This window comes from Meles meles, chromosome 4, assembly GCF_922984935.1.
Source record: "Meles meles chromosome 4, mMelMel3.1 paternal haplotype, whole genome shotgun sequence".
NCBI classification, from domain to species: Eukaryota; Metazoa; Chordata; class Mammalia; order Carnivora; family Mustelidae; genus Meles; species Meles meles.
This window is the reverse complement of record NC_060069.1, coordinates 159,732,469-159,760,181: the sequence shown is the minus strand read 5'-3', so window position 1 is coordinate 159,760,181 and position 27,713 is coordinate 159,732,469. Positions and strand designations below refer to the sequence as shown.

The window sequence follows — 27,713 nt, the reverse complement described above, 5'->3', positions numbered from 1 at the left end:
CTGCCTGGGACCAGCTACCCAGGATGGGTCCTGTAAATATCACATAAATATGCTTAGGCTGGGATTAGGGAGAAACGGAAATAAGATATGCACAATTCTATTTCTGTAGTTGAAGAAACTTCTAGATGCAATGATACAGCACTAACAGCAGGTAAGAAGTATCCTTGCAAGCTCAGAATCTCCTCTGTGTTAAAATACCTTTCATGGCACCCCATTTCCTGCTGAATAAATTTATATTTAAGGATAGTTTCAAACCATCCCAAGTAAGCCTGTCTGGTCCTGTTGCCCATAGTTTTGCTTCAAAGAAATCTACTCCTATTAAATCTAACTTTTTCCTATTCTCTGTACAAACCCATTCCTATCCTGAACATTGCTCTCTCCACATGAAAGATGCCTTTCAAAGACCTAAAGGTCTCAAATATCCCATCTCTCAAAGCTCAGTGTGGTGCCCTCCCCAGAAACATCCCCATCCCCCAGCATCTGATGCTCAGCTCTCAGGGTTTAACTTATTGCTTTCTCTATAAAGGCATTTAATCACTGTCTACACTTTAAAACTTACCTGTGGAAAGGTCTTAATTCTCACTGTGTTTATTTTCACTACTATGCTACTTTGCCACATCAGACAAGCCTCAAATGCCTCTTGAATGTTTCCCACCTCTCCCTGACTTCATTTTTGTCTTTCCTCTCTAGACAGAAAGCATTCTCTTGAGTTCTAAGTCCAACACCCTCTCCTCTTCCATCTCTTCCCCCCGGCGCTCTCTTCATTCACATGGCTCCAGAGTCCTCCCTTTGAGAATAACCCTGGATCTGTGGGCTTCGCCTTGGCTTCCTTCTTGAGTGTCAGATGAGCGTGTCACCTCAATTTTAGATCAGATGTTTCGCAGGCACTTCAAAACAAGATCACAAACCAAACCAAACTCTCTGCCATCTCTACCTTGTCAATGGCTCTTCTTATTCAAAATGTCTCACCCCCTGACCACCTCCCCCCTAAATGCAGACTTTAAATCTATTTATTTGACAGATAGATATCACAAGTAGGCAGAGAGGCAGGCAGAGAGAGAGAGGAAGGGAAGCAGGCTCCCCACCGAGCAGAGAGCCCGATGCAGGGCTCGATCCCAGGACCCTGGGATCATGACCTGAGCCGAAGGCAGAGGCTTAACCCACTGAGCCACCCAGGCGCCCCCTAGATTGAGTCTTAATTGTACCTCGACTAGAAATTGCCATGCCCCCTTACTGACCAAGTACCCAACTCTAATTTGTCTAACCCAGTACGATCAGTCAATTCTCCTAAAAATGTATTTGACCATATACTCACTTGCTAAAAATACTTGAATGCTTCCTTTAGTCTCCTCTGAATTAATTCCAAAATCTTGAGGCCTTTTGTAATCTTGTTCCAGGTTGCCTTTGTCATTTTTCTCCTATAATTTTCCTACAGAGATGCTGTGTTGCATCCACAGTGAGCAGACATAGTCTTCCTGCAACACCTAATTCACAAAATGCCCCTTCATTGCAACTGGGCTCAGGTCTATCCATCCTTGACATCTAAGGACTTTCTTGATCCCCTTCCACATATTAGATGTCTCTGATGGACCCGATATCACTGCTAGGCTACTGTATCTACTCTTATATTTGTCTCACCCACCAAAAGACTGAACTTGAAACCAGAGAGTCCTGGGTGGTAACACAAGATGTCAGGAAAATTGGGGTTAAAAAAATGGTTGTTTCCATTTACCTATTGAGTGGATTTGGTGAAGTTAATTAAGCTCTCTGAAACAGCCACTTCCTCTTCTGTAAAATGGGTATGATAAAATAAAATATGCAAGACTTAAATAATGTACAAAAGACATTAGTAATTATTTGGCATTTGACAGTCATACCATAAAAGTCATCTTTGTCTTACCTGTAAGTTTAACGCTGTTTTTGGCTTATAATAGATGCTCAATAAATGAACTTGCTACATCCAACTGGGTTTGTTGAATGAAAATGTGGAACCTCAAATAGGAGATTTCCATGCCTGTCCAAACCAGTTAGCCTCACTTTAAAGAAAAACCCTGTTTTCATGGCCGTGAATTCTAATATCCACCTGTTTTCCTCCAGCTGTGTATGACCGGCCCTGGTTAAACCACATGGTGGGGGTGGGCAATGAGCGAGTGTGGCAATGTAAGAGAATGTCCCAGAGAAACCCATCTGTGCTGCTATGTTGGGACAAGGCAATAGGATTTAAATATTCAAATATCTCTTTCCTTACCAGTAACCAGAACATGGCATTTCTTATTGTCAGTGGGTTAATCCTCACACTTACTCACTGGGAAAGCAGGGTGATCATTGCCAGTCTATTTGCTACATAGAGAAGGAAAGGCAAACAATGAAGAGGGTGCTCCCGAACAAAATGGCATGCTATGACATAATGCTAAACATGAGAACTGTAGAGAGTATGCTTACCGTGATGCATGTGCCTTGTCAAAAGCTCAGCATGTTGTTGAAATGAGGTCTACATATGTGATTTTTTTTTACCTTCTTTTTCTTTCTCTTACCGAAATTTCCAGAGCCACTGAAAGCTACCATCAGCCCCAGGAAAGTTAAAAGCAGCGTGGGTAGCCAGGTTTCCTTGTCCTGCAGCGTGACAGGCAGTGAGGACCAGGAACTCTCCTGGTACCGAAACGGTGAAATCCTCAACCCTGGAAAAAATGTGAGGATCACAGGGATCAACCACGAAAACCTTATAATGGATCACATGGTCAAAAGTGACGGGGGCGCGTACCAGTGCTTTGTGCGCAAGGATAAGCTGTCCGCTCAAGACTTTGTGCAGGTGGTCCTTGAAGGTCAGTGGGCCTCATTACAGGGTTCGGCCACACCAGAACGAAACCCAGAGCACTCAGAGAGAAGAACACTGAAGCAGTGCTGCTGAGTCCTAGGGCTAAGATTTCTCTCTGTCTGACTAGCTAATAACTCTGCCCTAATGCTTCAGGAGAGATCAGGCTAATGAAAGAACCAGCGCTGGCAAAGTTGTACATGGTAAACATAACAAAAGTAACTTCACATTAGGTTAAGTAATGGAAATTTGCCCATTCGTGTGTTTAGTTACTTGTCAAGATACAGACGGCAAAAACTTAGAACTTCAAGTTTGGTTGACATCCATTAGCATAGACTGGAGTTGCTCAGTGATGCTTTGTTTGAAGGGCCACGTTATATGCTGTGGGGGGGTTGGCAGCAGCTCTGGCCTCTGCCCATGAGATACTAGAGTTGTGACAACCAAAAATACCTCCAGACATTGCCAAATGTCCTGGGGGTGGGGGGCGGGGAGTGGGGTAGGGAGAGTATAGCCCCCAGCTGAGAAAGACAATTTGGCAGAAAAACTGTAGGGCAAAATTTCACATAGTCCTTGGTGGAAAGGAAAAAGCGGCACCTGATGTGTACAGTTGTCCCCAGTTGGGTCCAGATATTCACAAATTTAGATTAACAAAATTTATGAGGAAGGACCTCGGGTTATGATAATAGGTCCTAGGAATGCCATTTTCTATTCTTAATGGCCTGCTTACGTGTGCAGGCTGATCAATCAGCCAGGGAACAAAAGCTATCAAGGTAACATTCAAGGGAGACATACATTCATCACCAGATAATTGAACTGACTTTCACCTGTATGTGTTGCATCTTGTTGGAAATTATGTCCTTACGTATCATTGAATATTCATTTGGTGTACATTGATTAAAATAATTACATGACTTTCATATAGCCTAAAGAGAGAAAAACAAATATTTATGTATGAGTATACGTTTAAATGTCTTGATGCTCTTCAAGGATATTTCTATTATTTTTTAAAAATATTTTATTTATTTATTTGACAGAGAGAGAAGTCACAAGTAGGCAGAGAGGCAGGCAGAGAGTTAGGGAGAAACAGGCTCCCCCCTGAGCAGAGAGCCCAATGCGGGGCTCGAGCCCAGGACCCTGAGATCATGACCTGAGCCAAAGGCAGAGGCTTAAACCACTGAGCCACCCAGGCGCCCCTCTATTATTTTTTTAACCTTAGCTAATTTTAAGAAGAAGCAGGCTTAGCAATGAGATTCTTATTTTGATTCAAGCATTTCCTTGCAGACAGTTTCTTAAAGCAGAGGTGAAATTAGCTGAAGGCATGGAACCCATATTAAATGCCTGACACTGTGATCCCCATAATAATTAAGGGCAGAGAGTGATCAATTTGTACAGAGCTGGTTTGCTGCTGCTGATGTGCTGTGGTCCTTATACATCATTATTTTTAGATTCTTTGTAGAAGAAGGAGAGAATACCTGTCTAGGCCTAGTTACCTTGGCAACGATCTTGTGTGACTAAGAAAACCTAAAGAGCATATTGATAATCCATAATGATGTCAAAAGATTTCAGGGTATCAGAGAATGACAGCAAGAAAGATTTCAAAGACACTTGGGTCTCACTGGGAAAATAATGTCTGCTTTCATCACCAAAAAAGCCTGTCACTTGAATAAAAAAGGGGGCAGAGGAGCATACCGAGCATACTCACAGATTTATTTATTGCATGTCAGTTTCCATTCAGGACAAGAGCTTCACTTTTTTTTTTCCTCATCTGAGAGAGGATAGTGTTAATGTAGCAAAAGAGAGCAGAAGTGTACTTATAAATACGTATCTAGAATTTGCCTTAAAATGGGCTCAGATAGAGTATCCTTGGATAAAGCCTCCTATTATTCCCATTGAAATAGCTTTAGATTAATGTAAGTTTTAAAAACTCACAATACCATGAGCTAAGAATGGCCATTGATATAATGCAGAATCTGGGAATATTTTCTATGAGGCCAAAGAAACTGGAAGTGGAGTCTAAGGAAAATGAAATCTAATAATTATAGGTTCAAGATCAAACCACAGTAACTGGAAAATGGAATCACAGAAAAGTAGAACAAGTCCTGTTTTAGGAAATGATAGAATAGCATGTTATCTGACTAAACTGCAAGCACATAAAAATTATGAACTTGAGGACAAACAAAACTTGGAGAGATACCCAAAAGGATTTGAAGCTCAAGATCAGGCAAACTAAATCAGGACAGTGACTGCCTCTGTCTGATGAGAGGGGGTTGATGAAAGGAGCCCTAGGAATGAATGTTCTGGGGTGATGAAATGCTTTACATCGTGCTCATGTGAGTGGTTACACAGTCTAATTATTTAACAAACTCATTCTTACACTTAAGGCTTGTACATTTCACTGTATGTAAACTTCATCTACAGAGAAAAAAGGAATAACTGAAGAAAACTTTCCTAAGTAGATGAAAAATAGATAAAAAATAAAGATAAAGATAACGATAAAAAGATAAAAATAGATAAAAGAAGACGAGTTTTTAGTGTATGGTGTAACAATCCGTGCAAAGAAGTTTACAGCTTAGCCCATCCTGAAAAAAATGTGAATTTTAAGATTAAATAAAATAACATTCCTAATCATCAATGGCTGATTATGTACAAAGAATAACAATCACAGCAGCACCTAACTTCTCCATAAATTAAGGCAGAGCATGCTGAAGCAGTGTCTACAGTGTTCTAAGGACAAAGGCACAGGTTCTTCACTTCCGTATTATGAAGTCCTTGTTTTCATCTTTTGTACTAAAGCAAGATGCTTACAGTCCAAGAACACTGAAGTACTCCGCTTACCATGAGGGGGGGAAAAAAAAAACAACATATTTGGGGGCTTTCTCCAGTCACCCAGGAATTGGAATGGAGTTGACATTCAGGAATTTGCAAGAGGAAAGATGGTAGAGGGCTCAGCACAGCACCCCATCAGGAGAACCCTACATACCAGGTCTCACTGGCCGCAGAACTAGGCTTCCAAGTTTCTGGGGGGCTGGGGAGGAGAAACTCTTCAGACTCCTTGGGAGTGTTACCGGTTACCTTTCTGTGGTGGCACAGCAAGGTGGCTGCAGATGTGTTCCTTCATTTGTTTGGCTTTCCATTTTGTCAGTGATGCATTTGTGATTACTACCATACAGTGTGAGGGAAATGGTTCATATATATGATAGAACAATAATGGAGTATGAAAATTTTATCTTTGTTGAAAATATTGGAAATTCCTATGGAAAATTCCCTAGGACCAGATCTTACTTTGCCTGGGATAGCCTGAGACTGTGCCTGTCCTCCTGGCATAATTATTCCTCCTAGCTGTTTCATTGTCAGAAGTGTCCCAAGTTGGGTGACAAATTGTATAGCCATCAACTTAAGATACTCACAGAGATATTTAATACCCACTGGAAGGCTCAAAGTCTATTTGGCTTTTACCCACCCTCAGAGCTTTCATAGACATTTACATGGACTTACCATTTATCATTAAAACTATAAAGGATGATTTCTTTTTTTTACTTAAATTCAATTAGCCAACATATAGTACATCCTTAGTTTCAGATGTAGAGTTCAATAATTAAAGGATGATTTCTTACAAAAAAATGAATGAGGTGAGATAATCAGTCCCTCAGTCTTTCCTTTATTCCCTCGTGAGCAAGCTCTAATTATCACAGAAATGGCAAGTTAACGTGACCATTTAGAGGGGTGAATTTCCTCTGTGTTTAAAACTTCCGTTGGGGATGTAACAGTTCGGGATTGTAGACTTCTTGGGAGCTAACACGGTATAGCATGGGCATCTGGATTGCATAATTGTTCTTCTTATGACAACCAGGAAATATATAAGTAATTAAAGCTTGCTAATACTGTATTTGCCCATTTTGAAAATGTAATCTTATTCTGCTTGGGATTTAGCTGTATCTCTAAAACCAGACTTGTTTTTCGTAGTGTTTAATAACCACTACACCCACCTCCCAATCGTTAAACAAATAGATTTGGAAGTTGTTTAATTATTTGTATGTGCCACTTCCTTCTGTAATTTGTATTCCCGCAGATGGAACTCCCAAAATCATTTCTGCCTTCAGTGAAAAAGTGGTGAGCCCAGCAGAACCAGTGTCCCTCATGTGCAACGTCAAGGGCACGCCCTTGCCCACCATCACGTGGACCTTGGACGATGACCCGATCCTCAAGGGGGGCAGTCACCGCATCAGCCAGATGATCACGTCGGAGGGAAACGTGGTCAGCTACCTGAACATCTCCAGCTCTCAGGTCCGGGACGGGGGAGTATACCGCTGCACTGCCAACAACTCGGCGGGAGTCGTCCTGTACCAGGCTCGAATAAACGTAAGAGGTGCTTGTCAAATCAGCTCCTCAAAAAAACACACATAACTCATTGTAGTGGAGAAGAAGGTTTCTGCATGCACCGAGCTAAGTCTTGGAATGCCAAAACAGATCAACTGTTGCTTCCCATTTCCTACCCTTTCCTTCTGACTCCAGAATGGCCCTGATTGGGTTAATGTGGGGGGGAAAATGGCATTTTGGTTTCTTTAGTCAGCTTGCTCTCTTCGTTACTCTCAGATTTGTCCACTTGATCTTTCCTTTCCCAGTTTATGCTCTGCATGCTCCTTCCCCCTCCTCTTCTCTTCTACTGCAGTCACGTAAACCTTCGTGTACATGGTATTTTAACTGACATTCATAGTGCGACATGACATAACCTCCATCTCCATAACCTACTTACAGAGACAGTTTAAAAATTGAATTGTTACCCATGTTTTCACAAAAACAGCAGGACGCTTCAGTGCAGACTAGTTACTTTTTTGATTAAATCATCTCTTACCTTGTAATTAAAAATGTTTTAACAGAAGTAGTTGATAATGTACGTTTTTAACACTCATTCATTTGAAAGTAGTGAAACTAGAAGGAAATAAAGAACTTCTTAGTAGAAAAATCTAAACACAGAAAAAATTGTTTAATCGAAAAAGATGTTTTCCCAAGAAAATAATCTACATTTTTTTTTCCTCAAGGAAAAGTGTACGCATTTCCACACATGAGATGTACCCTTAAAGTATTTTCAAGAGTATCTTTGTGTCTCTCTAGGGCCTGCAAGCATTCGACCAATGAAAAATATCACAGCAATAGCAGGGCGGGACACATACATCCACTGCCGTGTGATTGGCTATCCCTATTACTCCATCAAATGGTACAAGAACTCCAATCTTCTTCCTTTCAACCATCGCCAGGTGGCATTTGAGAACAATGGCACTCTGAAACTTTCGGACGTGCAAAAGGAAGTGGATGAGGGAGAGTACACGTGCAACGTGCTAGTTCAACCGCAGCTCTCCACCAGCCAGAGTGTACATGTGACGGTCAAAGGTAAGGTTGCATTGCTGTCATCACACAGCCTGTCATGACCCTGCTTTTCCACGAGAACCATGATTAGGAGTGGCGGGTCCTTAGAGGATGCATATTTTCAGTAGGACAGTTATAAAGACAGGAAGGGTAGGGTACATCAGAGGTGCTGACCTCTTTATTCCTGCATCTGGACAAGACCTGTAGTTGGTGTAATTTTCTTTTCATGTGGATTTTTGGGTTGATTTTCCAGAGGCTATGTGTTGTCAGTATTATCAAAAAATAGACATCATTGGCGCTGTTACCTAGTTGTCTGACAGGTCATTTTAAAGTACATACAGATGTTCCTCCACTCACAATGGGATTATGCACCAATACAGTCATGGTAAGTTAGAAAGGTAGTAAGTAAAAAGTGTGTTTAATACATCTCACCTACCAAACACCGTAGCTTAGCCTAGCCTACCTGAAACACGCTCAGAATCCTTCCATTACTCTACAGCTGGGCAAAACCATCCAGAGCAAATCTGACTTTAGAATAAAGTGTTGAATATCATGTACTTTGTTGAATACTGTTCTGAAAGTGAAGAGCAGAGAAGTTGTCTGCGTGAAGAATGGTGGTCAGTTTCAGAGGTTTACCCTCCTGACCACCGGCTGACCAGGGGCTGTGGTCCGCTGCTGCTGCCCAGCATCATGAGAGACTATCTCCTGCATGTCACTAGCTCTGGAGGTTCAAAGTCAAAAGTGCAGTTTCTACAGAATACACATATCACCATCAGTAAGTGAAAAATTGGAAGTTGAACCATCCTAAGTTGGGAACCATCTGAATCTTTCTTCTCCTAAAAACTCCTAAAAGTAAGTTCTTTTAGAATCCAACCGGAAGAGGTTTTCTAATGGATAAGGGCTACAGACAAACTTCTCATCTTGAGTAGTTGAGATGGTTAGAGCAACAGTGTAGGAATTACGTGATTAAAGGGACCCACCAAAAAATTTCTCGACTTTTAAATGATTCTTTACATCATGGAATCTGACCATCAGGATGAATTTGGGGGTCATGCAACTCAATCTCGGTCTTCTTATCGGTAAAGACCACAAAAATGACAAGACCCACCCCAGGACACAAAACCCTGTAGTGGCAGACCCTTAGGGGAAGCTGTTTCTTCTATCCCCTACGTCAGTTTCTTCAGCTGAATATAATAAGAAAATTTTCAATTCTGTAAATAATCCACATGGTGCAGGTCATGAAAATAACTCTAAAATGCTATGAAACAATTTCAAAATTATGTAGCAATAGCCTTCTGCCTGCTAAGCTATCTGTCTAAGTTGTTCCTACATACCAATAATTGTTTTCTAATGTTATGGGTACTGAGTTACATAGGATTTCCATGGTCATACCCAACATTTTTATCTCCTTGCAAACCTCCTCAGTTTACCTCTTCATGATACATATAAATACACACACACATACACACATGCGTACATACAATCTATGTAATATTTTATGTATTCTGTGTTATATGTATAATATAATAGATACACTTGCACATAAATAATTTTGAATCTTTTAAAAAGAGTCACATATCTTAAGAATTTTCTCAAGTCATTAGAATTTCTTAGTAAACCAAACTATGATAGCTACATAAAAGTTCATTTTGCGGTTGTATTTATTTCTTTACCATTTATGAAACATCTGCTAGATGCTAGGTTTTACTCTAGGCATGGAGGAAAACAGGGATGAAAGATGGACAAGCTTCTTCCTCTGTGGCACTCCCTGTCCAATCAAGAGAGACGAACAGTAAGCAAACAGAACAAGTGAATGGACCCAGAAACACTTTATAATACTCAATACAATGCAGAGGAATAAAATATGGTGGTATCTTAAAGATTAGCTGCCCTGGAGAATTAAAAGCTTTATCAATAAGTGTTTGGCACTCCAGTGTCTTAAAATTTATCCGTCTATCATGCCCTTCGAACGAATGTCTTACCCACACCTTGTTTTGTAACATGATAAATTGATCATTTGGAAATTACTGGTTTGCTGAGTTACGTGGATCTTTGAAATATCAACAGAATTTGTTGAATAAAATCAAAGTCTCATCAGAAAAGTCTTTAAGTACTGGGAAGCTAAGAGGCTCATAGCAACAGGTACAAGTTTTATAAAATTCTACTTTTTTGCTTGAAAGTTTGAATTTCATTACTTGCAGCAAATACAGTCCGTTGTGATCATAGGAGAGGCAGGCTATATCTTGTGGGGTTTTTTGTTTTGTTTTGTTTCCCTCTAGGACAGTGTCTGCCCGTTGCACAAGCCTGAGTAACTGTAGCTTTTAGGTAGCCATTCTTAGAGGAAACAACAGAATTCCATGAAAAGAGTGCTTAGTGGAGCTTGTAATTCAAACAAGTCACAAGTGCTTTCCTTCAAGACAACCGTCCTGTGCAGCAGGCAGACGGTGCTTTGTGCCTTCTTCCCATTTTGTGACAGAGCAGAGAACACTGAAAATGATAGCCACTCAAGGTTTAAGTTTTATTTAAAATTATTATTTTTATGGATTCATCTGTGAAACCAGTTTCAAAAACAATTAGAATTGGGTGGTGGTAAACAACAGGAGGATGATGCCTACATGTTAGTGGTACTGCCATGATCTGGGCTAAGGCCCCCGTGGTCTTACCCACGGCGACTTCTGTGCATCCATGCAGAGGTCAAGCCAATGAGAAAACTACGTGATTTCTTAGTGTTACAATAACAATGGTTATCTTTTTGCAAACCCCTGAAAATGTTCTCAGGGGTTCCTCAGGGTCTTCAGACTACATTTAAAAAATATCTACACCAGTGCTAACTGTTTCACTTATTTCTAATATTTAACTGTTTTGGATGATGTGTCAAATGAGCTTCTCCACACATTGGCCATTATCTCCTTGTACGATGATATCTTTCAGGAAAAGTTGCCAGAAGTGTGACCGTTGGATAAATGGATACAGATATTTTAATACCAACTTTTAGGAGACATAAATTCAAACAAAGACCATTTGAATTACTCACTTTTCTTCTTAAAATGTTCTAGACTAGCCTAAATCAATGTTTTAACCTTGATCCTTTTAAGCTCCAATGACAGAAACCAACTCCAACTAGCTTACACCCAAAAGGAGAATTTATTGGCTTTTATCCCCAAAGTTTCCATCATTTTAGGAAACAAATGAATCAAATGATTTTGTTTTCAGGAATTTCTTTTCTTGGGCACCTGGGTGGCTCAGTCCATTAAGTGTCTGCCTCTGGCTCAGGTCATGATCCTGGGATCTTAGGATCAAGCCCTGCATCTGGCTCCCTGCTAAGTGGGGAACCTGCTTCTCCCTCTCCCTCTGCTTGCCGCTCCCCCTGCTTGTGCTTTCTGTCAAATAAATAAATAAAATCTTTTAAAAAAGGAATTAATTTTCTTCTAGGTATATAATTATAGAATAATCATTTTTAGGTCCTTGGCAAGGATTGTCAGACAAAAGGAAAATAATATTTTGCACGATGTTTCATTACAATTGCCTGGCAGAAAATGGCTGGCAGTGGGCAAGGCACTTGTAGGGATTTGGGATTTTCAGTGCTTAATAGGGCAGTCAGGGAAGGCTTCTTTGAGAAGCTGACATTTGATCAAGGACATAGAAGAGGGCAAGAGAGCCAAGCATGTATCTAAAGGAAAGAACATTCTAGACAAAGGGAACAAAAAGAGGCAGACTTGGTCACCTAGAGGACCAGCACAGAGGCTATATGGCTGGAACAGAATGAACCAGGGTAAATTAAGAAGGGTGGGGTCAGAATTAGCAGGACCCTTTCATGTAGGACCCAGTACAGCAGGGATGAGCTCTAAGGGGTTGAGTTTTTCCTGAGTGAGATGAAGGTGTTGATCAGATGATTTTACACAGAGATGTCACAGGGCCTGACTAGATTGTAAAAGAATACATCTGACTTTTGTGCCGAGACAAGGGACGAGGAGGCCCCTTGCTAGAAAGCTCATGCAGGGGAGAGGTCTGGGGTTTGGGTCAAGGAGAGAGCAATGAGGGGTTGGGGAGCAGACAGGTTCTAGATATATTTTTAAGGTCTACTCATTGGGATTTCTTGATGGATTCGATGTCAGTGAAAGATAAAATTTCAGCCTGAGCAATGAAAAGTAGAACTCACCTGTTAGTTGAGTCAGCAGAAGATGCAAAGAAGCCATTTAAGGGAAGAAATCGGGAGTCTACTCTTTGATGTATTGAGGTCAAACTATTAAATGGATCCACTAAGTAGGCAGTTGGATAGACAGGAGTGGAATTCAGGATGGTGGAATATGAACAGTAGATTTGGAGATATCATGAATAAGCAATGTGTAAGGCACAGGACTATGTGTGACTGTCAGGAGCTGTGGACCTCACTGCAGATTCTCATTCATAGAGGCAGGTTCATCCATGCCTTAGTTGGACTCACATTAAAACCTATTCACCAAGTGTGTGAAGATAAAGTCTGATGAAATTCATACAAGAACTGTTTAAATACAAATCTTTCCTAGAAGGGGATGATCAATGGATCAACCATGATCCTATTGATTGCAAAGAGCAGAAACTCCAATCAGACTGGTTCAACAGCAGTTGTAACAGTATGAGGAGGGGAGAAGTAGGCATGGAGGTCAAGGTTGCATTACACTAAGATTTGGGAGGGGCAGATAGCATAGGGATCAGAGAGGCCTGCTCTAGACCTTTTTTAAAATTATTATTAAAAAAAATTTTTTTGTTAGTTTCAGGGGTGGAATCTAGTGATTCATCAGTTGCATAGAACACCCAGTGGTCATCACATCACGTGCCCTCCTTAATGCCTATCTCCCAGTTACCCCATCCCCCCACCTCCCCTCCAACAACCCTCAGTTTGTATCTTAGAGTTCAGCTTCTCCTATGGCTTACCTCCCTATCTGTTTTCATATTATTTTATTTTTCCTTCCCTTCCCCTATGTTCATCTGTTTTGTTTCTTAAATTCCACATGAGTGAGATCATTAGCATAATACCCTCTAGTTTCATCCATGTCCTTGCAAATGGAAAGATTTTTTTGATGGCTGACTAGTATTCCACTGTGTATATACACCACATCTTCTTTATCCACTCATCTGTCGATGGACATCTGGGCACTTTCCATAGTTTGGCTATTGCAGGCATTGTTGTTATAAACATTGGGAGGCAGGTGCCCCTTTGGATCACTGTATTTGTATTCTTTGGGGTAAATGCCTAGTAGTGCAATTGCTGGGTCATAAGGAAACTCTACTTTCAACTTCTCAAGGAACCTCCATGCTGTTTTCCAGAGTGGTTGCACCAGCTTGCATTCCCACCAACAGTGTAAGAAGGTTCTTCTTTCTCCACATCCTTGCCAGCATCTGTCATTTCCTGACTCATTAGTTTTAGCCATTCTGACTAGTGTGAAGTGGTATCTCATTGTGATTTTAATTTGTATTTCCCTAATGCCGAGTGATGTGGAGCAGTTTTTCATGTGTCTGTTGGCCATTTAATTACCATCTGAAACTTTTCTTTGTTCCTTTGGTGTTTCCATCTACACATCAGCTTCATTCACTCAGAGCAGCCTCTCTATTTGGCAAGAAAACTCTCGTCATCTCTGGATTCACATGCACTTTCCCCCATGATTCTGCATAGGGAAATCAGAAGGATGGACTCTGGCAGTCTTTCTACAGATCACCATCCATTCCTGGACCAATCACTATGGCCAGAGTTATGCAGTGTCTGGACAGGCTGCCTGCTTCCATCTATACCCCCTTACTAGGGAGAAGGTTGCACTATTGAAAGAAGGAGGAAAATGAAAACAATAGCCATAGCAAGCTGTCTTAAGATAGTGAATTAAAATATGAACGGGACTGAAAGTGACTCCTGACTGTGTACTCACTTTACTTAGTAACAAGTGCTCAATAAAAAAAGGGGTCCCCACATGGGTTAAAACCTCAGAAAATAAATTCTATCCAGTGGTTAAGAATTCTCCCCAAAAGAAACCAACTCCAGGAATCAGAAGAATCATGTTAGGTCATGGAAGCCAAGCAAAGATCAGTGATGGAAAGTGTGAGGGAGAGGTGTCTGGGTGGCTCAGTTGGTTAAGCATCTGCCTTTGACTCAAGTCATGATCCTGGGGTCCTGGGATTGAGCCTTGCATCAGGCTCCGCACTCCAGCGAGTCTGCTTCTGCCTCTCCCTCTGCCCCTCTCCACTGCTTGTGCTCTCTCTCAAATAAATAAATAAAAATCTTTAAAGAAAGAAAGAAAAAAAAAAGGAAGTGTGAGGGAAGGAGCCAGATGGAAGGAGGATGTCAGGTGCAGCAACCAAATCAGACGAAGAAAGCAGAAAGCCCTCTAGATGCAAGATGACATTGAAACCAAGCAGATTCCTATGAAACCTATAATAGCCAAGCGAGCAAAGCCGTGGACGTCCCTGGCAGTCTCTAATGGTAGCCCTCTAGATGACAGGTTACATCTCTCCGTGGAGCCTCCCCTATAGGAATATCACACACTAACACAAATTTGATCAGGAAGACTTTAACAGTGCATTTGCCAGGAAACCTGGAACACTGAATTTGCTAAAAACTGTTCATTGGTGTTGATGAGATGTTTATAATTTTTTTTTTTATGCAGATGTCTGGGCAGAGGAGAGAGCATATCCTTTTGGGGAATCGTTGCTTCAAAACATGATTTAAAAGGAACATTTTCTAAATGAAATACGGTTATTGGCTATCCCAGCTTACATTTATTCCATCTTTTCTGTGTTGACAGATGAAACTGTAGTCACCAAAAGAGGAAATTGCAGGTTGGGCGAATAGGTTTAACCCCCGTAAGCCAGCGTGGGACCCCCAGGTGAAAAAGATCACAGTCTGGCATCCCCTTTTATTTATTGACTCACTGGTCATAGTTACCCACTTTGCACCCTGACAAAGATATTGAATAATTCAGTTTAAGAGACCACTTGCATTTCTTGCTTAAGATGGCTTCTAACTTTAAATATATAGTAATAATTATACACCACGAACAGTTTTAGCCTTTACTCAGATGTCATCGGAAAGGTTGCAACCAGATTGACTTCTGAACACTTACATTTGAATTTTAAAATGTTTGGAAATGAAATATGTAAATTAAGCCACAGTTCAGTGGCCAGGATTATAGTCTATATATGCTTCTAAAAGATTAATAACCCTTACTTATTTCAATTATGATAAAGATTATGATAATAGAAAAAATAAGAAATCAACTCAATTGTAGGAAAAGAATGATTTTTTTACTTTCTCTGTGAATCGGTTGGAAAGCAGTCTGTTCTTATTTTATTTACATAAATACAGTTTGATTACCTCTCTTGTTAGACCGCACAGTGAATATTTTACTCAGATAATTTCAGAGGAGCAAATATGTTGGCTCACAAGTTGGTTTCCTTGGAAAGTGGGCCCCTTGTTTCCGTCCATAATTCCACAAACGGGGGGAGCACGTTGTTTTCATCTTGTTGCCCAAGGATTCTCTGTTAACTGAAGGCGGCACTGTGTGTGTGTGTGTGTGTGTGTGTGTGTGTGTGTTTGAGTGTGTATTAGATGATATTTGGAAAAAATACTGTTTCTCTCTCTCTCTCTCTTTTAAGATTTTATTTATTTATTTCAGAGAGAGACAGACAAGTAAGCATGAGCAGGGGAAGGGCAGAGGGAAAAGCAGCCTCCTGGCTGAGCAGGGAGGCCGACATGCAGCTTGATCCCAACACCCTGGGTTCATGACCTGAACCCAAGGCAGATACTTAAACCCCTGAGCCACCCAAGTGCCCCTAAACAATACTATTTTTTAGTCATGTCTTTTTTGCTAATAGTCTGGGACTTTTGATTATTTTGTAGCATTGACTTAGGAAATTTGAAAAAAAAAAAAAAACCAAACTTCATAGATCAATTTAAACACCTGTTAATTATTGATAATGCCTGAAACTTAAGCAGTCTGAGCTCTGTTAGCCAACCAGAAGCTCAATTTGCTGCTCTCAAACAAGTCGGGAGAAAGGAAAGTCAAATTCCCTTTTTTCACTTCACTTCAATTTAACAAGCAGGGTTGTATTTAACACATTTCAGACTTTTCTTTCTCATTTTAGGTGCCACAGTGAACTTGAACGGTGCCTAATTGAGTGTTTTAATTGCTAGGGACCAGCACTGCCAGGAAAGTTAATTGGCTGCCACATAAAAATGTCACCTTCTATTTATATTTATATAAAACTTTATAGTTTACAAACACTTTCATATGTGTAACCTTAATTAATGCTCACAGTGACTCTGTAACGTAGAGGAAGCATAAGCAGAGAAACAGAACAGAGAGTGAGCGGAAGGCTTGCTCAGAACTGTCCAGTAATGTAGTCAGGATTCAAATACATGCCTTTGGATTCCAGTTCACCCTGTCGTGTGTTTCAGAAAAGCGATCCACATTGCAGTCGGAAGCCAGGGTGGAAGCGAGGAGAAATTAAGACAAAGACCTGGGAAGGAAGCTATTGAAAGTTTAAGGAGATGATTTAAAAAGGAAGGGAGTGAGGTTGTTGATGGTTTCTTTAAGAGAGGGAATGAGATCTAGTTACATTGACACGCAGTAAAATGGGGAACGGATTTGGACCATGAGGGTGGGGTTGGACCCAGGGCCGCTCCAGGAGTTCTGGTCTAGGTGACGGAGAGGCTGAGACAGGAAACCCACACCGTTAGTGGCTTGGCCAAGGCTTATGGATGGTAGGGTTTGGTTGAAAGCATCTGGACTGGCCTCCTGGATTCAGACCATAGGAACTCTGAAATGCAGATTTGGAGGGTTTACACTAGTAGAGAGAGTGAGAGAGAGCGAGCGAGAGAGAGTCAACCCCATAGGTGGTCAAGAGTGTCTGAGAAGCATCAAGCTTTCAGAATTATTTTTCCTGAGTTTTTAAAATAAACATTTGCCAGTAACCAGATGAGAGGCTGCTTCTGGAAACACAGCAAGAGCATCAGCTCCTTCCCATTTCTTTTCACCACCGTCTTTGTAGCATTTTCCCTTCCTGATTTAGCACACGCCTTTCTCGTGTCTTGCTCCGAAGCGAGGGAAGAATTAGGTGTCATAGGCAGTGTGTCCGACCGAACACTAGTGACACTCTGTGTTCAGCAGGGACCAGGTTCTGCACAGTCTGACCAACAGATTCTGCCCCAGCGCGGCACTTTATCGTAGGCCGCACCTGCTCCGTGACCGTGGCGGTCTGGCAGTGTTGCCGGGGCTGCAACCCGGGAGGTTAATGCCCAATTAAACATGGGGTCCGCTCCCATCTCGGAGTGAGCAACCGGGGGTGCTGTCTGCTACCACATCGCTCTTCAGGAGCTTCTGATGGCTGATGCTGCTCAGCCTGGGCGGAGGCACAGCTCTGTGCGCAGAAACAACATGGGCAGCGCCCCCCACTCCCACTTCCCATTCGGAACGCTTGCCCCTTTGCTGTTCCAGCTGGAGACCTCCCACCTGTCTGCTGTTCCAATCAGGCTCAGAACCCACCTCGCTCAGGGATGGAGTTCTTCTTTCTCTCTTCTACTGGCTACTGGAGTCATGTACGCATCTGTTGGTAGAACACGTGGTGTTTCAAGCTAGTTTTCTCTTTCAGGTGCCTCATTAAAATTGAGCAGTGTTTCATTTAGGGTCCTGTTTGTTGGGTCTGGTGTGGCCCAAGTTGTAGTCATTCACAAAATGTTCATATGGATTGTCAGCAACTCCTTAGGGAAGGTGTAGTTTCTATTATGAATAATATGGGAGAAATTAGATCTGGTAGAGGAATGTAGGGGAAGACATTAAATGTGTAATCCTTTTGTGCAATCTTATGGTTTCAAATGGGAATTTATAGTCCTTTGGTTAGTTTTTTTGAAGATTTTATTTATTTATTTTTGTAAGAGAAAGAGAAAACATGCATGAGTGGGGGAAGTGAGAGAAGGAGAAGCAGACTCCATGTCGAGCAGGGAGCCTGATGCAGGACTCGATCCTAGCACCCGGGATCATGACCTGAGCCGGAGGGAGATGCTTACCTGACTGAGCCACCCAGATGCTCCCTTGGTTAATTTAGTATTCCAGTGTGACAGAAGGCTGATGAGGTGGGGGACTTTCACCACTCCTTGTTGCTCAACTACCAAGGAACATACCTGTTTGATGGACCCACCTAAGACATTTACTCCCCTGGCTGAGGATTCACACTCTCAAGTTCCTGCAGGAGAGAACTCCTTCCTCTAGCTTAGGGGGTCAGAATCGGGCTCCAAAATCCCCTGGCATGTCTTCTTCAGATGGGTTTGTCCTGGGGGTAGAAGCTCTTATAATTCCCCTCCCACTCTAGAAAAATGAAGCTGATACATTTCTTTAAGGAAATCCTTCATTAATTTTTTTTTTTAGAAATAATATCTCAAACTTTTTCTCTAAGTAGAAGAAAAGAAAAAAGATTGTGTGTTAGATTTTTTTTTTAAGTCAAAGATTGCCGTTTCTACTCAGTGAAAATTAAGATTGTAGGAGAAATCATGTTTTGCGATACTGCTGCTTGTTAAACATGGCAACTTGGAGAAGGAGACAATTAAGTGGAGATGAGAAAAAAGAAAGAATGACAGGAAAATTATTACACCTTCCCTGCCTAACCCATAATCAGTCTCTTTGCAAATATACACACATGTACGCGTACTTACACACACACATACACACTGTAAAGAACTCTCAGGTAGTTTAACCAATAATGCTCCAAAGATATTTAAAGCCAGCAAAAACCCTTCTCAATTCAGGATCATACAGTAGGATCTTTTGTATAGATTGGTACATAACACAACTGTGTAAGTCTGAGCACACGTGATACATGACATAAATAATATATATGTGTGTGTTTTATTTATATATAACTATTAACATACTCATGGGTCAACGCCATGCATAAGTATGTGTATTATATCCATACATAGATAGACATGAATAAATATAGAGATGCCTACATAGCATAAAGAGATGGTAGAAATAGAGAGCCACAGGGAGGTACATGAACGTGGAGTTCACGTGGATGAGACAACCATGTGATACCCACCTTGCCCATTTTTCCAGACTCTTTTCTGCAGCTGCTCCAGGCACTGAGCCCGTCTTGATTCTGTGCAGCCCTGAGCACCACACAGTTCCTCTTCTTGCTGGATACAAATCTGCCTTCTCTCGTAGTTCCTTTTCTCTCTGGTCCCATTTTCCCCTCCAGGGCAGCCCTGAACATCAGCTGTCCTCCTCCACGTAAGCTGAAGGAGGACAACGCTGAGCCTTTGCTTCCAGCAAATTGTCTCTAACGTATCTGTGCGGGGGGACGGATGTGCCACCTCATCTCAGAGAAACCTAAACCTCCAGGCATTTTCTAATGCCCAAAAGAGGGGAATGGGAATGTCACCACCATCCTGAAGATAAGCATTCTTTCATGTAACCCGCAGCCTACTGTGAAGTCACTCCTTTGGGCTCATGAACAAAGTCCCCTAGAGGTGCTATTGACTGGCCCATTGAGAACTTCGGTTCTGTAGGTACTTGCTTTATGCCCCATCTTTATCATCAGTCCATACACGTTCCACATTTTGATATATTTGCATTTATCCTCTTTTTTTTAAAGTTTTCATTTATTTATTTGACACAGACAGAGATCACAAGTAGGCAGAGAGGTAGGCAGAGAGAAAGAGAGGAGGAAGCAGGCTCCCCGCTGAGCAGAGAGCCAGATGTGGGGCTTGATCCCAGACCCTGAGATCACGACCTGAGCCGAAGGCAAGAGACTCAACCCACCAAGCCACCCAGGTGCCCCCTTCTTTTCTTTTTTTTAAACCATCCACCAATTTTGCTATCATTCCTTCTGGTCTTGTCTGTACTTACTCATGTGTGTACTTAATAGGCTCATTTTTTAAGATTTTTTTTAATTTATTTATTTGACAGAGAGAGAGATAACAAGTAGGCAGAGAGGCAGGCAGAGACAGAGGTGGAAACAGGCTCCCAGCGGAGCAGAGAGCCTGATGCGGGCTCGATCCCAGGACCCTGAGATCATGACCTGAGCCGAAGGCAGCGGCTTAATCCACTGAGCCACCCAGGCGCCCCAGGGCTCATTTTTTAAATGTATATTTTATTTTTTAAAGATTTTACTTATTTATTTGAGAGAGAGAAGAGGTGCTGAGCAGGGGGAGAGAGAAGGAGAAGCAGACTTCCTACTGGGAGCCCAAGGTGAGGAGTCTCGATCCCAGGACCCCAGGATCATGACCCGAGCCAAAGGCAGATGGCTAACCTACTGAGCCACCCAGGTGCCCTTAATAGGTTTATTTTAAGTCAACTTTTTATGCCCTTCTGAAGATATACATATAAATGTGTATTAAAGCAAGGAAAGTAAATCCTTAGGCTTTTCTCCAGCCCCTCTGACTCTGTGCACAGTGCACGATGAAGATCCTTGTCGGTGGGCCCATGCGTGATATTAACTTAGTATCCCCAGTGACGGCAGAGCGCTCTCCAAAATACCAGTTTACGCTGCTGCCAGCCACCCAGGAGAGGCCACATTTCCCCGTATCTCTGCCCCACATCTCCCCATATCTCTGGATATCATCTGCCTTTCTAAGTGCTACAAATCTAAAGAGTGTAGATTTTCCTTTAATTTGCTTTTCTTCGATTCCTACTGAGCTCGAGCATGACCCTCTTCATATTCTTATTAGGTATTTGGGAGTCCTCTCTATGAATTTCCTTTGCTTGCTTTACCATCATTCTTCCCGCTTTGCTTGGTTCCTTCGTGTAAACTCAATCTGTTCTTTTTTTTTTTTTAATTTTTTATTTATTTGACACAGAGAGATCACAAGTAGGCAGAGAAGCAGGCAGAGAGAGGGGAAGGAAGCAGGCTCCCTGCTGAGCAGAGAGCCCAATGTTGGGCTGGATCCCAGGACCCTGAGATCATGACCTGAGCCGAAGGCAGCGGCTTAACCACTGAGCCACCCAGGCGCCCCAAACTCAGTCTCTTCTTACATAGAAATTGTTGTGAGTATCTTTGTCAAGACTGTCTCTGGGCTCTCCACTTCACCTTCGATTGTCTTCCGCGGGATCTGGATCAAGGAGTCTCTGAGTTCCTGGAAGATCTATTCCTACGTGATTTTCTGTACTCACTCCACGTTTATATTTCCGCTGTCCACATTCAGGTCTTCCATCGACAGAGGGTGGTAGATACAGTAGAAGTAGGCATCAATTTCTTCCTTCACTATATAGTGAGCCAATCTTCCTAACATCATTAAAATGACCCACACTTCCCTCTCTTTGTCACCCACCAAGATACTACGGAGGTATCCTCAGAGATGATTCTAGTTCTGTGAAAGTTACCGAATCTTTCTCGATGGATGTTTTATCTATTTAAAAAAAAAAGTTTGTCTTTTTCTTATATTTGTGGCACATAAATCTGTCTGTATGTGTTCAATTACATTCAGTAATTGTGTTATGTCTCATCTCTAGGTTTTTTAAGTTCCTTTATTGATCAATTATCAAACAGGTGTTAATGTGACTAAATGTAGTTTTTGATTTACCTATTTTCTGCCATAATCTCTGATTTTTTGTCTTGACTTATATGATTGAAAAGTTTCTCTTTTTGCCTACCTCGTTTTCACATCTTCCTGGTAGATGTTTTCCCCATTTCTTTAACTCCTGCTTTTCTGTAGCTGTTTGTTTTAGGATGTTGCATGGATCCAGTGTTTAGTGGTGTTTGTATGTGATGTTTGACACATAATTAACACCCATGTGTTTACTTAAATTAATCTTATATCAAAGCTATGTTAGATTTTATTTTATTTTATTTTTTTAATTAATTTATTTTTTTTTATGTGTTAGATTTTAGATCTATCAATAGTCCCATATTTTCCATTTACTCTCTATTTCTTGTTCTCTGCCTTTACCCTGTACCGGGTAGACTCACTCAAGTACTGGCAGTTAGATTTATAATATGATCTGTTTATACTAAATGATCACAAATATGTTACAATCGTATTTTCATACACAGGAATTTCTTTGTCATTTTTTATTCAGTTCAGTCACAGAATTCGTTAATTTTTTTCCAGAAAGAATTACTTATTTGTTATGTATATTAGTCTAGGCATGCAGAGAAAACACCTTGGTTTTTCAGACCTGAATTTTTCATGTAGTCTCGGAGTGATGACAACATGTGGAGGATTTCACTCTGTATCCGTCATTCACTCAAAGACTCAGAACCTGTAACTGCTGAAACCCGCCTCGTCTGAGTCCTCACCAAGAAAACCCTGAAACAAAGCAGAGAGCGTGCACAGACACAGCTGTCCTAACTGCCGGGAGAGCCAGTTGTGCAAACTTATGCTGATGTGAATATTGTGTAGATAGAATGCAGAGGGATGATTATGCTATCTGTCTGCTTTCGGGCACTGAACAATGCTGTTCCTTCATTATGTCACTAACTCAGTGCCCTGAAATTTATCAAAGTAATTGAATTGACTTAGAGCTTCACTGAAATAGTGTAACTACCTTTTTATCCCCTTGTTTCACTATGACATATTTCAGCATTTTTTTAGAGGGAGGGAGAGAGAATCCCAAGCAGACTGAATGCCCAGTGTGGAGCCTGGTGAGGGTAGGGCTCCATCTCACGACCTTGAGATCATGACCTAAGCTGAAATCAAGAGTCAGATGCTCAACCAACTGAGCCACTAGGTGCCCCATATTTTAGCATTTTGCTCAGGAAATGCAGCAGCTTGAAGTCAGTTATAATTAATAACCAAGTTTCTAAAGAAAGATGACCTTTTCTAAGTGTCATGGAAGATAATTCTCAAGTAAATAACCTTTTATTACTGACAATCCTCGTAAGAAAAGCTGCTTGGGAAGAGGAGCTAAGTTTTAAAATGAATGCCAGTCCTTTTATGAATCTTGCCTAACCCTGTCATGTAGCCTTTCTGTCATCCCCTCTGGTTAGAGTCACCTGGCTTTGCTTCCATCAACACAAACACAAGTAAAATAATTGCAACCCATCTAGGAGAGTCTTTTCTCTAGCTAGATTAGTGAAACACAAGCTAGGTTTCGTTTTCTTTCTTTCTTTTTTTTTTCTTTTCTTCTTTTATTTTTTTTTTTTTAGCATGCTCCAGGATTTTATTTTGTTTTGTTTTATTTTTAAACTTTATTTTATTTTTTCAGTGTTCCAGGATTCATTGTCTATGCACCACACCCAGTGCTCCATGCAATATGTGCCCTCCTTAATACCCACCACCAGGCTCACCCATCCCCTCTTCCCCCTCCCCTCCAAAATCCTCAGTTTGTTTCTCAGAGTCTACAGTTTCTCATGGTTCATCTACCCTTCCAATTTCCTCCAACTCACTTCTCCTCTCCATCTCCCCATGTCCTCCATGTTATTCCTTATGCTCCATCATAAGTGAAAACCATGTAATAATTGACTTTCTCTGCTTGACTTATTTCACTCAGAATAATCTTTTCCAGTCCCATCCATGTTGATACAAACGTTGGGTATTCATCCTTTCTGATGGAGGCATAATACTCCATCATGTATATGGACCACATCTTCCTTATCCATTTGTCTGTTGAAGGGTATCTTGGTTCTTTCCACAGTTTGGTGATTGTGGCTATTGCTGCTATGAACACTGAGGTACAGATGGACGTTCTTTTCACATCTGTATCTTTAGGGTAAATGTTCTTTCTTAAAAATCTTATATAATTCAATTAGTTAACATATAGTGTATCATTAGTTTTTGAGGTAGAGGTCAGTGATTCATCAGTCTTATAAAATATCCGGTGCCCATTACATCGCATGCCCTCCTCAATGCCCATCATCCAGTTACCCCTTTCCCCCCCTCCCCTAAAGCAACCCTCAGTTTGTTCCCTAGAGTTAAGAGTCTTTCATGGTTTGTCTCCCTCTCTGACTTCCTATATTTCATTTTCTTGATGCCATGATGACTCAAATAACTTTTCTTTAACTTTCAGAGATGCAAGTTAGTTTGGGTTCATCAGAAAACTACTCGGTTTTATTACCAAGTCGTTCTGTGTAAACTCATTACTGCCCTGAACCAGGGGAAAAGTAACCTGGCTTCCTCCTCAGTCCAAGGTGACTCTAATTATTAAATACAAAAATTCTCATGAATTCTCAAGTTGTTCATCATTTTTAAATGTTAAAGAAAGTATTTATTTCAGCATGATATAGCTATGGCCAACACCTTCTATGAAGAAACATCTCTCATGACTAGGGAGTAGAATCTCTCTCCAAACCACCCAGATCCTTCCACACAGACTGCTGTAGCCATTGGTGAAAAGAACAGAGATGCCCTGTTCTTCCTGAAAGTGCTTTTGAAGGAAATGCTGTCATCCTTCTCAGAGATAGTTTTAGTGTTTTCCCCTCCCCAAATTCCATGCAATTTGTCTTTCCTCTTCTTTATGTGTGACTTGTAACTTTCCAGCTGATGGGAACAACAGTTCCTGTTTCTCATTATAATTCTACATTATGCCTTAGGATTTTTTTCCCTAAAATCCCATGGGCTTAATTGATAATTTTTAACAATTCTGGGGGTAGAAGTTATTTTTCTTACCTTTCTACTTATGTTGTCCTATTTATGGTTCTATGGTTCTCACAATCTATAAAGTCTAGAAAATCATTATAGAAGAGTTACTTGCCTTTGTCTATGATTTATTCCAAAGTTATGCTATTTTTGTGTCAGCTGAACCACTCTGTTGGCTAGTGTTCAGGTTAAGGACCTTATGCTTCAGGCCTCATCTGCTACGAACCCTTTATCTGGTGCATGCAGGGTGTGTATATGGTTAGGCTCCCAGACATATGTGTGTTCTGATTTATATTTATCATGTTCTCTAGTATTTCTGAACTGACACCTTTGGGAGTTCTTGAGCTCTGATTCCAATATGAGTACTGAATTCTTACTTGCTTTAGTTCTGTTTGACATATTTTAGTGAGCTTATGAATATGCATAACCTCATATGAAAGACAAAATTTCAGTACTGGACACTGGCTGAATTTGGGACACCTAAATGAGTACAGACAAACCACCAAATAAACAAATAAACACAGACCTTTTTTTTTTCAGGTAATGAGCAGTAATCTTATTTCTGAGATTTATTTATTTATTTTAGGGAGAGAGAGAGCGAGCAAGCACATGAGTGGGGAGGGACAGAGCAGAGGGAGAGAGAAACAAAGAGGAAGAGACTCCCCACTGAGCACGGAGCCCAGTGCAGGGCTCATTCTCACAATCCTGAGATCATGACCTCAGCTGAAATAAGAGTCAGATGCTCAACGGACTGACCTCCCCAGACAACCCAGTAATCTTAAAATTACACTTTCAAACTATTCTTTTCCTGGCTTCTATCAATGACAGAATATTTCTGCTCTGCAGGAGAATAGGAAAATACTATCAATCAAGTACAGAGGGATCTTATTAGAAGAGAACCCAGCACACATGATGTTTATCCTCTGGTCACAATTTGAAATGAATAAAAACAAGATGGTGGATGGATGGATGGACAGATGGATGGATGGACAGACGGATGGATGGAACATGTGCTGGCAGTGTTACAAACAGATTTGGTTTTGTTATTGACAGTAGATCAATTTCACCTTTAGGTGAGGCAAACTGTTGCAGGTTCAGCTCCCTAGGAAGCAGTCTCTGAAAGAGAATTTGGTGTACAGGGTGTTTATCTAGGAGTACACCCAGCAATCAACACTGTGGAAGGAGGGCAGGGAAGAAGGACTGGTCACAGGGAGGAGGTGCGGTATGACACAGTCCGATGACAGCTGTATCATCCCTGCAGGGAGCGCCCGAGAAAGCAGGTTCCTTCAGAGCTGTTATGAGCTTGGGCATAATTTCCCTCCTCAGTCAGTGATCAGATGTAGCCAGCCCAGAAAGAGCCTGTCCTGCAAGAGGTGGCTCACTTCATCTGGAACAGTCTTCAGAGTGGCTGATAACTAAAGGGTGCTACCTTTCATCACTCCCAGAATCTGGAGGACACATCCTTTCTTGAAAAGGAATCTGGGCCACTTGTCTCCATATGCATCAATTTCTGCCACTCACATAGATGCCAAACAGCTAGAGATATGCATCTTAAACACTTTTCCTAAAAATATCTTTTCCTTGCATTGATCCCTCTTTCCATAATGACATTAGTCCAACATTTCAAATAAGAAACAAAAAGGGGGGCGCCTGGGTGTCTCAGTCACTTGAACATCTGTCTTTGGCTCAGATCATGATACGGGGTCCTGGGATGGAGCCCTGCATCTGGGCTCCCTGCTTAGTGGGCAGCCTGCTTCTTCTTCTCCTTCTTCCCCTCCCCCTCATGCTCTATCTCTTGCTCTCCCTTTCAAATAAATAGAACCTTTTTAAAAAAGAAATGAAAAGGATCACAGTGTATGATGATAGTCTAATCGAACTAGACTTTTGTCATCAAAACAATTTGTAAGCCAGAGAACTTCTTTAGTTCTTTGATTCCTGTGATTTCTTTAATTTATTTCGGTAATATCTGTGCATTTACTGTTCATGAGCTGGAGTCAGTGGGAGGACAGCAGCAGGTAGCAGATGTCTTGAAAAAGAAGCAGCACGGGGTGAGAAATATTTCAGCTCACTGTGGGAGAGCAGTGGATAGACAAATAAGAAAAGCACTGATTTTCACATAACACCATCAGAGAAATATGCATGTGTGAGATCTTTTAGAAATAAGGAAGATGACATCTAGCCAGTTCTGGTGGTGAGGTAGGATGGGAAGTCTGGATTTCAGAAAGCTTCCAAGAGAAAAGGCATTGAGTCTCAAAGGGATCTGGAGCCTGAAAAGGTCTCTGAAGTAGCTAACAACTGAGTTGAGCGTTCGCATCATAAGATGGCGGGGGTGAGAATGGTGTCCAGGTGGGTTGGGGGGCAGAAATAGGGGACGGGTATAGCTCCTCACATGCAGAGTCAATAAGATTGAAACAAGGAGTCTCCAGCAGAGGCAAGCAGCATGAGTCAGCGCAGAGACAGGCATCAGATCCTGTACTGTTTGTTAACTTCTACTTGATCCTAAAATGGTAAGGCAGGGGGATATGAGCAGAGGAACAGGCTCACAACTGTGTTTTAGGACATTAATCTGGTTGAAGTATATAAGATGGATTACAGTGCAGAAAGATTAAAAAATTAGAGAGCCGGAGGAGTCAAGATGGCGGAGAAGTAGCAGCCTGAGACTACATCAGGTAGCAGGAGATCAGCTCGATAGCTTATCTAAACATTGCAAACACCTACAAATCCAACGGGAGAGCGAAGAGAAGAAGAACAGCAACTCTAGAAACAGAAAATCAACCACTTTCTGAAAGGTAGGACTGGCGGAGAAGTGAATCTAAAACGACGGGAAGATAGACCGCGGGGGGAGGGGCCGGCTCCCGGCAAGCGGCGGAGCAACGGAGCACAAAATCAGGACTTTTAAAAGTCTGTTCCACTGAGGGACATTGCTCCAGGGGCTAAACCGGGGTGAAGCCCACGCGGGGCCAGCGTGGCCCCAGGCCCCGCAGGGTCACAGAAGGATCG

General features: G+C 41.6%; 1 protein-coding gene across 1 annotated transcript in view; it reads left to right on the top strand.

The window, feature by feature from the left end:
• The window catches only part of DSCAM (DS cell adhesion molecule), an 818,243-nt gene that overhangs the window by 495,539 nt on the left and 294,991 nt on the right, over nt 1-27,713 (top strand). The window contains exons 6-8 of the mRNA XM_046001392.1: nt 2,547-2,822; nt 6,882-7,178; nt 7,925-8,200. Coding sequence (XP_045857348.1) covers nt 2,547-2,822; nt 6,882-7,178; nt 7,925-8,200 — 849 coding nt within the window. The remainder of the gene's footprint in view (nt 1-2,546; nt 2,823-6,881; nt 7,179-7,924; nt 8,201-27,713) is intronic.